General features: G+C 47.1%; 1 protein-coding gene across 4 annotated transcripts; it reads left to right on the top strand.

Moving 5' to 3' along the window:
• Positions 1-1,781: 1,781 nt before the first annotated feature.
• Positions 1,782-11,598, top strand: LOC114592663 (uncharacterized). 4 transcript variants are annotated; one of them, XM_077923213.1, is made up of 7 exons: positions 1,782-1,854; positions 3,220-3,426; positions 4,859-5,559; positions 6,640-6,754; positions 6,998-7,077; positions 7,906-8,032; positions 9,561-11,598. In XM_077923213.1, the coding sequence occupies exons 3-7, from the start codon at positions 5,077-5,079 to the stop codon at positions 10,763-10,765; spliced, it is 2,010 nt and encodes a 669-aa protein (XP_077779339.1). In that variant the 5' UTR covers positions 1,782-1,854; positions 3,220-3,426; positions 4,859-5,076; the 3' UTR covers positions 10,766-11,598. The 4 variants fall into 4 exon arrangements, with proteins under 4 accessions (XP_077779339.1, XP_077779338.1, XP_077779341.1 ...); XM_077923215.1 differs by lacking the exon at positions 1,782-1,854 and adding an exon at positions 2,675-3,071; XM_077923212.1 differs by lacking the exon at positions 3,220-3,426 and having other exon boundaries at positions 1,797-1,854.
• The last annotated feature ends 1,091 nt before the right edge of the window (positions 11,599-12,689 follow it).

Genomic DNA, 12,689 nt, shown 5'->3' with positions numbered 1-12,689 from the left:
CAGTGGTGGAGGAACCCTCTATTACACCCAGGGCAGCCCATACGGAGTGCGCATGTGCAGCATCCCGTACGGTCGCTGCGCATGCGCAATCCATACAGGCTGTCGCGCGAGGGGCATCCCGTACAGAGTGCGCATGTGCGGCATCCTGTATGGACTGTGTATGTGCAGCGACCATATGGGATGCCGCACATGCGCACTCTGTACAGGATGCCGCTCGCGCACAGCGACCATACAGGCTGCCATGCGAGTGGCATCCTGTACGGACTGCGCATGTGTGGCATCCCTTATGGAGTGCGCATACGCGGCAGCCTGTCCGGTTGCTGTGCGAGAGGCAGCCCATATGGACGCTGTGCGCCTTTGGCCGCTCTACAGCTGGGGGGAGGCAGGGGCCATCTTGTCACCCCCCCAAGAGTGGCACCCGGGGCGGACCACCCCCTCTGCCTCCCACTTCCTATGCCCCTGTACCTCCCCACCCACCCCCGGCTACATCCATGGCAAAACAGGAAGCATAAATAATATCAGTGACACTGTTTTCACATATTCCATGCGTCTACCGAGGCTGCTTTCAAGGTGTGTGGCAGCTGTGCCCTGTTACTATATTAAATGAGATACCTCCAAAACTTCTCAAAGGCTTCCGGCTTAGTTCTACCAGACAAGAGAATTCCATGCCCTGGAAGCCTTTTCTGTATATGGCATACCCCAGACCTCCTTACCCCACTATATCCCACTATCAGACTCCTGTAGTAGTAGTAGTAGTAGTAGTAGTAGTAATAATAATAATAATAATAATAATAATAATAATAATTTATTTATATCCCGCCCTCCCCAGCCGAAGCCGGGCTCAGAGCGGACAACAACAATAAAAGCAACCCAGTTCACCTAAAATCACATTGTCGTCTTCCACCACTGAACAGTGGTAGTTCATCACTTTTGTTGAATTAAGGGAAATAATTTAAATTGGATTTCAGACAAATGTGTAATTAATTGCTGTTGCTGCTGCTGCTGCTGGTGGTCTTAAATTTCCTTGTGCTAGACCAGGGAGAAGAATCGGTGGAAGAAGACTGGAAAAAGTTTAAAGACTTACAGTAATACTGTAAAATTAATGAATGTTAGAAAAATGTTGGAATGAAGTTATATGGCTTTAGTAGAAATGTTATAAGGAATTAAGTATAAATAGATTAATAGAGTATTAAAGGGAAAAATAAGGTTAGAATGTGTTAAGATAATTATAGGATAGAAAACAGAGGAAGATGGAAAGAAATTGCTGAAACAATTAATAGAAGTGGAATACAAAAAGGGAGGTGTGAGGAGGTCATGGAAATAAGTGAAAGAAAGATAAGATATTGAAATTGGACTGTGTTTTAAATGGTTTTTGTTTTGTTTTGTTAGTTGTATGTGTTAGTGTTTTGTAGTGTTTTTTGTACTGTATTGTAGTATGTTTTTTTTTTTTGGTAGTGTTGTGTTTAATTTGTTGGAAAATTAATAAATATTATTTTTTAAAAAAAATAAATAAATTTCCTTGTGCTATTCTCTTGCAAATCGCTTTCGGGGCACCCAGGACAGTGAAAAAGTTTTAAGAAACGCCGGCGTAACCCTTGGCTTGCACCTCCCCACCCCACCCCCCAAAAAAGCTACCAGCAAAAGCACAAAATGAGGGTAATTTGCAGAGGCGCCACTTGCTGGTCGTCCCTGCAAGGGTTAAAGCCACGCGCTGCAAAGTCCTAGAGAGGGTTTGGGGGGGAAGAGGAAGAGGAAGAAATGAGATGGAGTTACGTCACTTCCTGCCTTCACTCCCCTGCCCCCCTCCCTCCCCAACTCAGAGAGAGAGAGGAAGGAAGAGGTGGGGGGTCTCGGGTGAGTTTGCAATGGGGGGGGGGGGTTGGAGGGGGGTGGAAATGATGGGGTTTTTTTGTCGGGTTGAGACGGGAGTGGGGGGGAAGGGTTCTTTGGGAAGCAAGTTGAGAAGGGGAAAGTCTTCCCAGCTCCCCCCCCCCGGAAAAGACTCGTCTCTCCGAAGCCCCCCCTCCCTCCTTGACAAGGCCACTCTGCCAGGCAAGCCTTTTGGGGAAGCACACGCTTTGCAGGGCGCCTCTTCCTATGCGTGTTTTAAACCGCCCATAGAGCTGGAAGGGACCCCCAGGGGCCATCCAGCCCAACCCCCGCAGGGCAAAAAAAATGAGAGGCACAAATACAAGATGGGGGACACCTGGCTTGAGAGCAGTACATGTGAAAAGGATCTAGGAGTCTTGGTTGACCACAAACTTGACATGAGCCAACAGTGTGACGCGGCAGCTAAAAAAGCCAATGCAATTCTGGGCTGCATCAATAGGAGTATAGCATCTAGATCAAGGGAAGTAATAGGGCCACTGTATTCTGCTCTGGTCAGACCTCACCTGGAGTACTGTGTCCAGTTCTGGGCACCACAGTTAAAGAAGGACACTGACAAGCTGGAACGTGTCCAGAGGAGGGCAACCAAAATGGTCAAAGGCCTGGAAACGACGCCTTATGAGGAACGGCTAAGGGAGCTGGGCATGTTTAGCCTGGAGAAGAGGAGGTTAAGGGGTGATATGATAGCCATGTTCAAATATATAAAAGGATGTCACATAGAGGAGGGAGAAAGGTTGTTTTCTGCTGCTCCAGAGAAGCGGACACGGAGCAATGGATCCAAACTACAAGAAAGAAGATTCCACCTAAACATTAGGAAGAACTTCCTGACAGTAAGAGCTGTTCGACAGTGGAATTTGCTGCCAAGGAGTGTGGTGGAGTCTCCTTCTTTGGAGGTCTTTAAGCAGAGGCTTGACAACCATATGTCAGGAGTGCTCTGATGGTGTTTCCTGCTTGGCAGGGGGTTGGACTCGATGGCCCTTGTGGTCTCTTCCAACTCTATGATTCTATGATTCTATGAATCCCAGGTGAGGAATCCCTGGCATGTGGGCGAAAGAGAGTTAGCCGGTTCCTCTCTCAAACAGCTCTTACTTCCTTGTTGTTGTTGTTTTAGTCGTGTCTGACTCTTCGTGACCCCATGGACCAGAGCACGCCAGTTTGGTCTAAGCTCCTGCAGTCAAACTCATGTTCGTAGCTTCTTCTTTTAAAATAATAATAATAATAATTTTTTGAAATTTATTATTTTCCTTATACAAATTTTACAATACAAAACAATAAATTAAAATTATTTTTTTCCTTACCTGAGCTGATGATCGCTTTTATCCATTTCCGCAGTCACACAATCAATCATTCAGTAGCTGAACTGGGTTCCACACAGTCACAAAAACAAATTAACCGGAAAAACCTCAAAACTGGCGCATGCGCCCTGGAAACAATAGCCGGCAGCCGCATTGGACGTTCAGCTTCCGAAAAATGTTCGAAAACCGGAACTCTTAGTTCCGGGTTTTCGGTGTTTGGGAACGAAGGCATTTGAGAACCAAGGTACCACTGTATAAATAACTTTCTTGGACTTGGGGGAGTGCTCACATCGCACTGCCTGAGAGGCAGCGCAGAGTAGCGGTTAGTGTTCTGGACTAGGACATGGGAGATCAGGATTCGAATCCCTGCTCACCCACGAAGCCCACTGGATGACTTTGGGTCGGTCAGGCTGACCTACCCTGCAAGGTTGTTGTGAGGTGTGGCGTTTGCCCGTTCATTTGAAAATGTCTGTACAGGGGGGGGGGGAGAAAGGGTTAATATGTAGACCAATAGGAAAGCTGGAGGCGGAGCCTACCTGCTTATAAAAGGGCTTAGCCCAGGTTGGTTTTAGTGGGTTGGTTGGGAAAGGCAGTTGGAAAAGCAGTTGGCAGGCAGTTGGAAATAAGAGAGACAGTTGGTTCTTGTGTGAGGGGAGGTAGAAGAGATGGAAGAGACAGGATAAAATAAGACTAAGAAGGTAAAGAGCAACAACGTTTTGAATGCAGTTAAGGTTTGTGTTTGCAATAAACTACACTCTTCTTTGTTAACTTAAGAACCTGAATGACACTTAAGTGATTTACCAGGGAGGACCTGGTTGGCGGCAGAGGATTAGTGGTGTACGGGTCAATAGTCTGTGAAACGACTGGGGGCTCCGTATGAAAAAATTGAGAGGGGGCAAAGTGTGTACATCCCCTTGAGCTCTTTGTAGAAAAGGTGGGGTAGAAATGTAATAGCAATTTAAAAAAAATTAAGTTACTGACCTGTTAAATTGGTGGTAGAACTCTCAGGGCGGTCTAGAAGCGATTATACAAGACACTTTCTTCTGAGTGGACTTGCCATTGTACAGATATATGGTGCGACCGTGTTTGTAGTCCTGTGTATGGTTCTGGTCACGCCTCACCTCCAAAAGGATATCGCAGACTTGGGAAAGGTTCAGAAAAGGGCAGCTCAAATGTTCAAGGGGATGGAGCGACGTAAGGAAAGGTTGCAGCCTTTGGGACTTTTTAGTCTGGGGAAAAGGCGAGTTGGAGGAGACGTGAGAGAAGCTTATAAACGGGTGAGAAAGTGGGAAAGGAGAGAACGAGTTCTTCCTCTCTCATAACACCAGCAACTCGTGGGCGTCCAGTGAAGGTGAATGTTGGGAGATCCGGGGCAGATAAAAGGAAGCCCTTTTTCACACAGCCCAGAGTTAAACTGTGGAACTCCCTCCCACAGGAAGAAGTAGGCACCAACTTGCATAGAGTTAAAAGAGAATTGGATAAATTTGTAGAGAGGATTGTCAATGGCTACCAGCCACGGTGGCCACGTTCTAATAATAGAACTGTAGAGTTTGAAGGGACCCCAATGGTCATCTGTTCCAACCCCCAGCAATGCAAAGGGAATATTTATGAGTGAGGGAATATAACAGTACATCGATATGTGACACAATCTCTCATTCTTATTTTCTTTTCCAAAGGGAGAATCTTGAACTGCCAGCTGAAAGCCTCCTGTTTGGCCTAAAACTCACCTGCTTGCCTGTAGACCAGCAGTGCATTTCCTGCGTGCGTCTACTCAGAAGTAAGCCCTGCTGATTTCAACAGGACTCCGCTCCCAGGTGAACGCATATAGGATTGCACCCTTTTAGGTCTTTTGAGACTAATCAGGGGCCTCTTCAAAAAAACCTTTGTCCTGGGAATGGAAAGAACTTTGCAGCAAGAGGACTTTTTGGTCTGGAAGGGAGCCGAGATGGATCTCAGAGGTAAAATGGGTCTTCCAGCCGCAGCAAGGGAGGCATCAGGAAAAGGCCCCGGCTCATTTTTGGCTGAGAACTCTGGGGAATTCCAAAAAAGAAGAGGGCAGAAGATCCTGGATGAAGGAGCAGTGAGTTCAAACACTCTCTGCCGGCGCTTCAGGCGTTTCCGCTACCCGGAGGCCGAGGGGCCCCGTGTGGCCTGCACTCGACTCCACCGTCTCTGCCGCCAGTGGCTGAAGCCAGAAAGGCACACCAAGGCCCAGATGCTGGACCTAGTGATCCTGGAGCAGTTCCTGGCTGTCCTCCCCCCGGAGATGGAGAGCTGGGTCAGGGAGTGTGGGCCAGAGACCAGTTCCCAAGCGGTGGCCCTGGCCGAAGGCTTCCTCCTGAGTCGGGAGGAAGACAGAAAGCAGGAAGAGGATCAGGTGAGAAAGTTGAACACCCTGACAGTTCTAGGGAGCTGGGATTGTACCCAAGGAGGGCTTGTATTTTGTTTTTTTAAATCATTTTTATTAATTTTTCCAATTATTTAATGTGATCCAATCAAATCACATTAAATATTCCAAATTATACATATAAAATAATCCAAATATTCTGCCGAATTATATTTTTTTTGTTGGGGCTTCCCATGCTTCAAGTTTTTTTTGGGGGGGGGCTCTGATTATCTCATATCTCTGCTGCTTTTGATAGTCATTTCTAATAGTTCCTTTAAATCTTCCTGTTGTTTTCCTTCTTTCACTGCCTCCAAGTTGTTTCCACAAGCGAGTCGAAGTAAAATGACGTGTTTCTGTGTGGGTTTTATGTGTATGATACCCCTCTGTCCGTGCAGCATCTCCCCACACGCTGGTATTTCTGCCAAATCAATCCAAAAGTCTTTTCGCTGCTGGCAGCCGCCATCTTCTCTCAGTTCCGATGAAACAATTCTAGGCGTCTGCTCATGAATTTCCCCTGACCGGTTGCATCAAACATCAGCCTTTCCAGGGGAGATTGACCAAATCGAACCTGAAATACAAATATAATGACATATTAAGGGCTCACCTCCCCCTATGACTATTTATAACTCTGTAGCTCGGTCTTATTCCATCATGGCGGATTTCCAGATTAAAAGGAGGGGTTGTATTTTGACATGCAGTTCCTTGCAATGGAGAGATTTCACTACCTCTAGAGGCCGATTGTTCTGCTGGTCAGACAAGGCCACCTGACTTTGCCTGTGGCAAACCTGCAATCAGGACACGGGCACAAGAGCCCTCTTAACCCCTGAGGTTTCCAACAGCTGGTTTTCAGAAGCCCTGCTGGCTGCAACCGTGGAGAGCAGAGCATGGCCACCATGGATTGCCAGATAGTTATCCACGATGCACTGGGTGGGGAGGCCCAGACATTCTGCCCCATTGATTTCAGCAGGGTTTTGCAGAGACTATGGGGAGGGAGGCGTGAATCTGTCCCTCGGTCGGTATTGCTTCTCTCAACTCCTCCCCATTTCCCCGCATGGGATCCTTCTGTTTCAGGTGCTGGAAGTGATCATCGATTCCCCCAAGGCAGAGTTTGGCCTGCCCAGTACCTGTCAGGTCCCGTTATTTGGGGTAATCAACCTAGAGGATCGTCCATGGAACATGTTACCGGGTAAGGGAGGATCCCTTCATGGTGGGGGTGCACATAGCTGTCAACGTTTACCTTTTTTAAAGGGAAATTCCCTTGTTCCAAATAGGATTCCTCGCAAGAAAAGGGAAAAGTTGACACTTATGGGTGCAAAGTTCCCAGGAGAAAGTCCAGCTCCCCCTCTCCTCTTGTGGGGGCCTGGAATTCACCCACAGTTCACTGACGTACTACTGCTTTCCACATTTTGCCTCCACCACCTCTTCACAGGGAACGGGATGACATCACCGCCACCCCCTGAAAGGTCTCTCAACGGCGGAGCAGAAGCAGCTGCTGTGCAGCCGGCTCAGGTAAAGAAAGGATCATTGAAAAATATTTGCAAGGCAGGGAGAGACTGATTGATATCAAAACTGTGTGTGTGTACAGTGAGGGGGGATAAAGTATTTGATCCCCTGCTAAATTTGGCCGTTTGCCCTCTGACGAAGAAATGACCAGTCCATAATTTTAATGGTAGGTTTACTGTAGCTGTGAGAGACAGAATAACAACAGGAAGACCCCCAGAAACCCAGAAGGCAAAAGTCAGAGATTGATGGGCATTATAATATCAACTAGCCAGATGTCAGGCTACCTGGTATCTTCATGTCCCAGTTTTTGATGTTTGATGTTTTATCATGTTTTTATTATTTTGTTGGGAGCCGCCCAGAGTGGCTGGGGAAACCCAGCCAGATGGGTGGGGTATAAATAAATTATTGTTGTTGTTGTTTAGTCGTTTAGTCGTGTCCGTCTCTTTGTGACCTCTGGACCAGAGCACACCAGGCACTCCTGTCTTCCACTGCCTCCCACAGTTTGGTCAAACTCATGCTGGTAGCTTTGCGAAATAAATAAATAATAAAATTATTATTATTATTATTATTATTATTATTATTATTATTATTATTATTATTATTAATGAACTGCTTTGACACCAGCATTTATTGTTGGAAAAGCACAATAATTTGTTAAAATATTATATTAAATCACCCCTGTAGGGAAATTACCTCCCCCTTCACACATCAAACATCTCTCTCCGCTTTTGGGAGTGAAGGACAACCGTTCTCCTTTGATTTGCCTGTTAACAGGGGAACACCATGTTCTTCCTCCTCCTCCTCCTCCTCCTCCTCCTCCTCTTCTTCTTCCAGGGTTCCCTGTCCTTTGAGGAGGTGGCTGTGTGTTTCACGGAGGATGAGTGGTCTCTGCTGGATCCAGGCCAAAGAACATTGTACAGAGAAGTCATGCTGGAGAATTCCCGGAACGTGGCCTTGCTGGGTAAAGGATTTCATATTATTATTTTACTTTAGCAGTTTCTGTATTGCCTTGAGTGCATAAGTCTATAACCTGTGTACAAGAAATGCAGTTCAAGGAAGATTCAAATAATTCGTTAAAATAGTGAATTAAGAATTCACTTAAAGGATCAATCTTTGCTCTGAGTTTAGGTAGCCTCTGCTGTTTCCAGCAACTAGTACTTAGAAGCAGCAGCAGCATAATGGCAAGTAGCCATTGATAGCCTTTACCTCCATAAAGCCATCCACATTGATGGGCATCACTGCCTCCTGTGGGAACAAGCTCCATAGTTCAACTATGTGTTGCATGACAATGTACTTCTCATTTTATTAAAGCAATAATTTTAGTTTAAAGAGATAATTTTAAAGAAGGGAGTCCAGTCTAGGAACCCGCTTCTGTTGAATTATACACAACACCTCTAAGAGCAGATCCATTGGAAACGTGAATTCAAAACACACATTCAAAGCACAGGACTTCCCTCGAATCCTGAGAACAGCCGTTCCATTCCGACAGAGTTACAGTTGCCAGCACCCTTGATAACCTACGGTTCCCAGGATTCATTTGAGGAAGCTTGAATGTTGGAAAGGAACACAAGGGTCCTCTAGCCCAACCCCCAGGAGTGCAGGAATCTCAGCCAAAGCATCCATGACAGGTGGCCATCCAACTTCTACTTAAAAACCTCCCAAGGAAGGAGAGAGCCCACCACCTCCTGAGGGAGACCGTTCCACAGTCAAACCACTCTTACTTTCAGAAAGTTCTTCCTGAGGTTTAGTCGGAATCTCCTTTCTAGTACCTTGAATCCATTGGTCTGGATAAACCTGTTGTGCCTCGACTAAACCACATATGTGCAGCCTTTTCTCTGTGGGAGTGAATTTGGTTTGATGAAAAGCTTTCTGCCCTTTCTTTTTCTAAAAAAAAAAATTATTAACAATTTCAACATAACAAAATATCAAAACATATCATATTCATTATTTCCCCCCCTTTCCCCAACAAACCCTCCCCCCAAGACTTCCCTCAGCTCCTCTCTCTGATTTCTCAACACATACTGTTCTCTGCATACTGTAAAATTGTATAAATCCTTACATTATCTATCTACTATATTAACCTTCAATAAATTTGTGTATGTTTATTCAAAACCTGCCAAGGAGTCCAGTTCATTTTGTTGTCTTTTTAGATAATTTGTAAAAAGTTCCCATTCTTCTGTGAAGTCACAGTTGTCCTTATCTCTCAGTTTGTATGTCAACTTAGCCAGCTCTGCATAGTCCATCAATTTCTCTTGCCACCGTTCTTTTGTGAGGGTTTGCTCATTCTTCCATCCTTGTGCTTTCAAGACTCTTGCCTCTGCCGTAGCATACATAAACAAATTCTTTATTTTCCTTGGCAGGTCTTCTCCTACAGTCCCTAACAGAAATGCTTCTGGGTTTTTTTACAAACGTCATTTTAAACATTTTCTTCAATTCATTATATATCAGCTTTCTGCCCTTTCTAACCAGGCTCCTCTCCTTTCTTCCAGAAGGTGATGGGTGGCCCAGTAAGGATGAGGAGGGACCATCCAGAGAGTCGTTGGAAAGGAGCAAGTATCAAGAGACAGAAGAGGAAATCGGGAATCACGAAGGGCCAAAAAATCAGGAGCGGAATCAGCTGGAGGTGTGGATGAATGAATCAGTTAATTGGCAGGGCAGCAGCTTCCCCAAAGTTCCTATTCAGCAAGAAAAGCAGAAAGGAGCAAAGAGGAACGTCTGCCCGGTGTGCGGGAAAGGGTTCAGTCACAAATCAGACCTTAACGTTCACTGGCGAATCCACACGGGAGAGAAGCCGTTTAAATGCCCGGAATGCGGCAAGAGCTTCACTCAGCGTGCAAACCTGGCGTCGCATCAGAGGATCCATACGGGGGAGCGGCCGTACAAATGTGCCGAGTGCGGAAAGGGCTTCTACGACAAGTCAAGCCTCGCTATCCACCAAAGAATCCACACGGGCGAGAAGCCGTACCAGTGCTTGGTGTGTGGAAAGAGCTTCCACCAGAGCTTCGGCCTCACCTCTCACCAGAGGATCCACACGGGGGAGAAGCCCTACGTCTGCTCGTACTGCGGGAAGGGCTTCTACGACAAGCCGCACCTCACCAGGCACCAAAGGGTCCACACTGGCGAGAAGCCGTACAAATGCTTGGTGTGCGGGAAGAGCTTCAGCCAGATCACGAGCTACACGTCCCACCAGAGAATCCACACGGGGGAGAGGCCCTTCATGTGCTCCCACTGCGGGAAGAGCTTCTACGACAAGTCCAACCTCCTCACCCACCAAAGAATCCACACCGGGGAGAAGCGGTACAAGTGCCTGGAGTGCGGGAAGAGCTTCAGCCAGAAGAAGAACCTGACTTGCCACCAGAGCATCCACACCGGCGAGAAACCTTACCAGTGCCTGGAGTGCGGGAAGTACTTCCGCCAGCACACGGACCTCACTTCCCATCAGAGAATCCACACGGGGGAGAAGCCGTACCAGTGCCTGGAATGCGGGAAGAGGTTCTATAGGAAAGCCGATCTAAACAGGCACCAGAGGATTCATGTCGGGGCGGGGAACCCCATAATTTCCTGGAACGTTGAGATGCCTTCGGAGGGGGTGTCGGTCTTGCGTCCTATCAGAGAATTCGCCCAGGAGAGCCAGTACGTCACCCCTGAGATGCTGCTGAATCACCCCTTGTTAGTCATTGAGGAATCCACATAGCAGAGGCTCCTCCTGTTGTTGTTTAGTCGTGTCCGACTCTTCGTGACCCCCTGGACCAGAGCACGCCAGGCACTCCTGTCTTCCACTGCCTCCCGCAGTTTGGTCAAACTCATGCTGGTAGCTTCGAGAACACGGCCCCACCATCTCGTCCTCTGTCGTCCCCTTCTCCTTGTGCCCTCCATCTTTCCCAACATCAGGGTCTTTTCCAGGGAGTCTTCTCTTCTCATGAGGTGGCCAAAAGGAGCCTCAGCTTCAGGATCTGTCCTTCCAGTGAGCACTCAGGGCTGATTTCCTTCAGAATGGATAGGTTTGATCTTCTTCCATGGGACTCTCAAGAGGCTCCCTCCTAGTTCCCACAAATAAATATTTGGGGTGTGGAAAAGGAGCAAGCTATATAAATATGCAGATTTTTTAAAAACGAACCAAACATCAATGCAGACACAGACTGATGCTGGTAGCTGTCACCCTTCTGGGGAAAAAAAGAGTAGGCCCCACATTTATTTACTATTATAGCCTATGGCACCCTTCAGGTGACTTTGGACTACAGCACCCATCAGCTGCACACTAGTACGGCCACTGCAGTCCAAAAACCTCGGAGGGAGGCTGCTATAATGCATGTTTTTATGCCTTACTGGGTCCTGTTATTATTTCTTGACTGGTTTGTATGAAGCTTCCTTTTATTTCCCCTGTGCCTTAGTTTTTTTATTAAAAAATATTATGATTAATATATGTATATATATACATTTGACGGAAACTATTTCTCTCCATTGGCCTGGAATTCTGACTGTGCCCTGCCTTTTGTAGTCAACACACATTAAAACACGTTTAGCTAATTTTAGAGTCGCTGCTTCCTTGTTTGGGTTTGAGGAGTCCCAGGATTCTTGTGGGGTGTCTGGGCGTTTTCCGTATCTGTTCCTGCTTTCCAGAACCTGGAAGCAGTGCCTGACTACAGATGTACATCAAACAGAAGCTTGCAGGATGTGGCTTTGATGCTACACCCATCGATAGTGGCAAAAATGGGAGGCTCCAGGCAAATCCAACCCTGGCCTAGGCTACACCAGACATGGTGGCCTACAATCCCTAGAATCATAGAGTACATCTAGTCCTACCCCCTTCAGTGCAGGGATTGAAGAATCTCTGACAGGTGGCTATCCAACCTCCGTTTAAAAACCTTCGAGGAAGAAGAGTCCACCTGAGGGGGTCCTCCAAGCTCTCCAAAGTCCCAGGAAGACTTTATTTGTGAGAATTGAGTAGAATGGGTAAAGGGATATGGTTTTGTTGACTCCATCTCCCTCACTCACCTTGGGGGGGGGGGTCCATCTAGAAGAGCCCTTCGTACTCTGAAAGGTCTCAGACTCCACATTCTGAGGAAAAATTACTTCACTGGCTCTGTGTTGCAGTCAGGTCTGGCATATGGAGACAAACGTCAGGGGCCTACAGCCCACAAGGCCTTCAAATGAAGAAGAAGAAGAAGAAGAAGAAGAAGAAGAGTTTGGATTTGATATCCCGCCTTTCACTCCCTTTAAGGAGTCTCAAAGCGGCTAACATTCTCCTTTCCCTTCCTCCCCCACAACAAACACTCTGTGAGGTGAGTGGGGCTGAGAGACTTCAGAGAAGTGTGACTGGCCCAGTACCGCTCTTAACCACTACACCACACTGGCTCCCAATGACCACCCATACAGCCCAGGGAAGTATAGTGGTTAAGAGCAGTGGACTCGTAATCTGGTGAACCGGGTTCGCGTCTCTGCTCCTCCACATGCAGCTGCTGGGTGACCTTGGGCCAGTCACACTTCTCTGAAGTCTCTCAGCCCCACTCACCTCACAGAGTGTTTGATGTGGGGGAGGAAGGGAAAGGAGAATGTGAGCCGCTTTGAGACTCCTTTGGGTAGTGATAAAGCGGGATATCAAATCCAAACAACTCTTC

This window comes from Podarcis muralis, chromosome 2 (assembly GCF_964188315.1).
Source record: "Podarcis muralis chromosome 2, rPodMur119.hap1.1, whole genome shotgun sequence".
In the NCBI taxonomy this organism is placed as follows: Eukaryota; Metazoa; Chordata; class Lepidosauria; order Squamata; family Lacertidae; genus Podarcis; species Podarcis muralis.
This window is presented reverse-complemented; position numbering and strand designations above follow the sequence as displayed.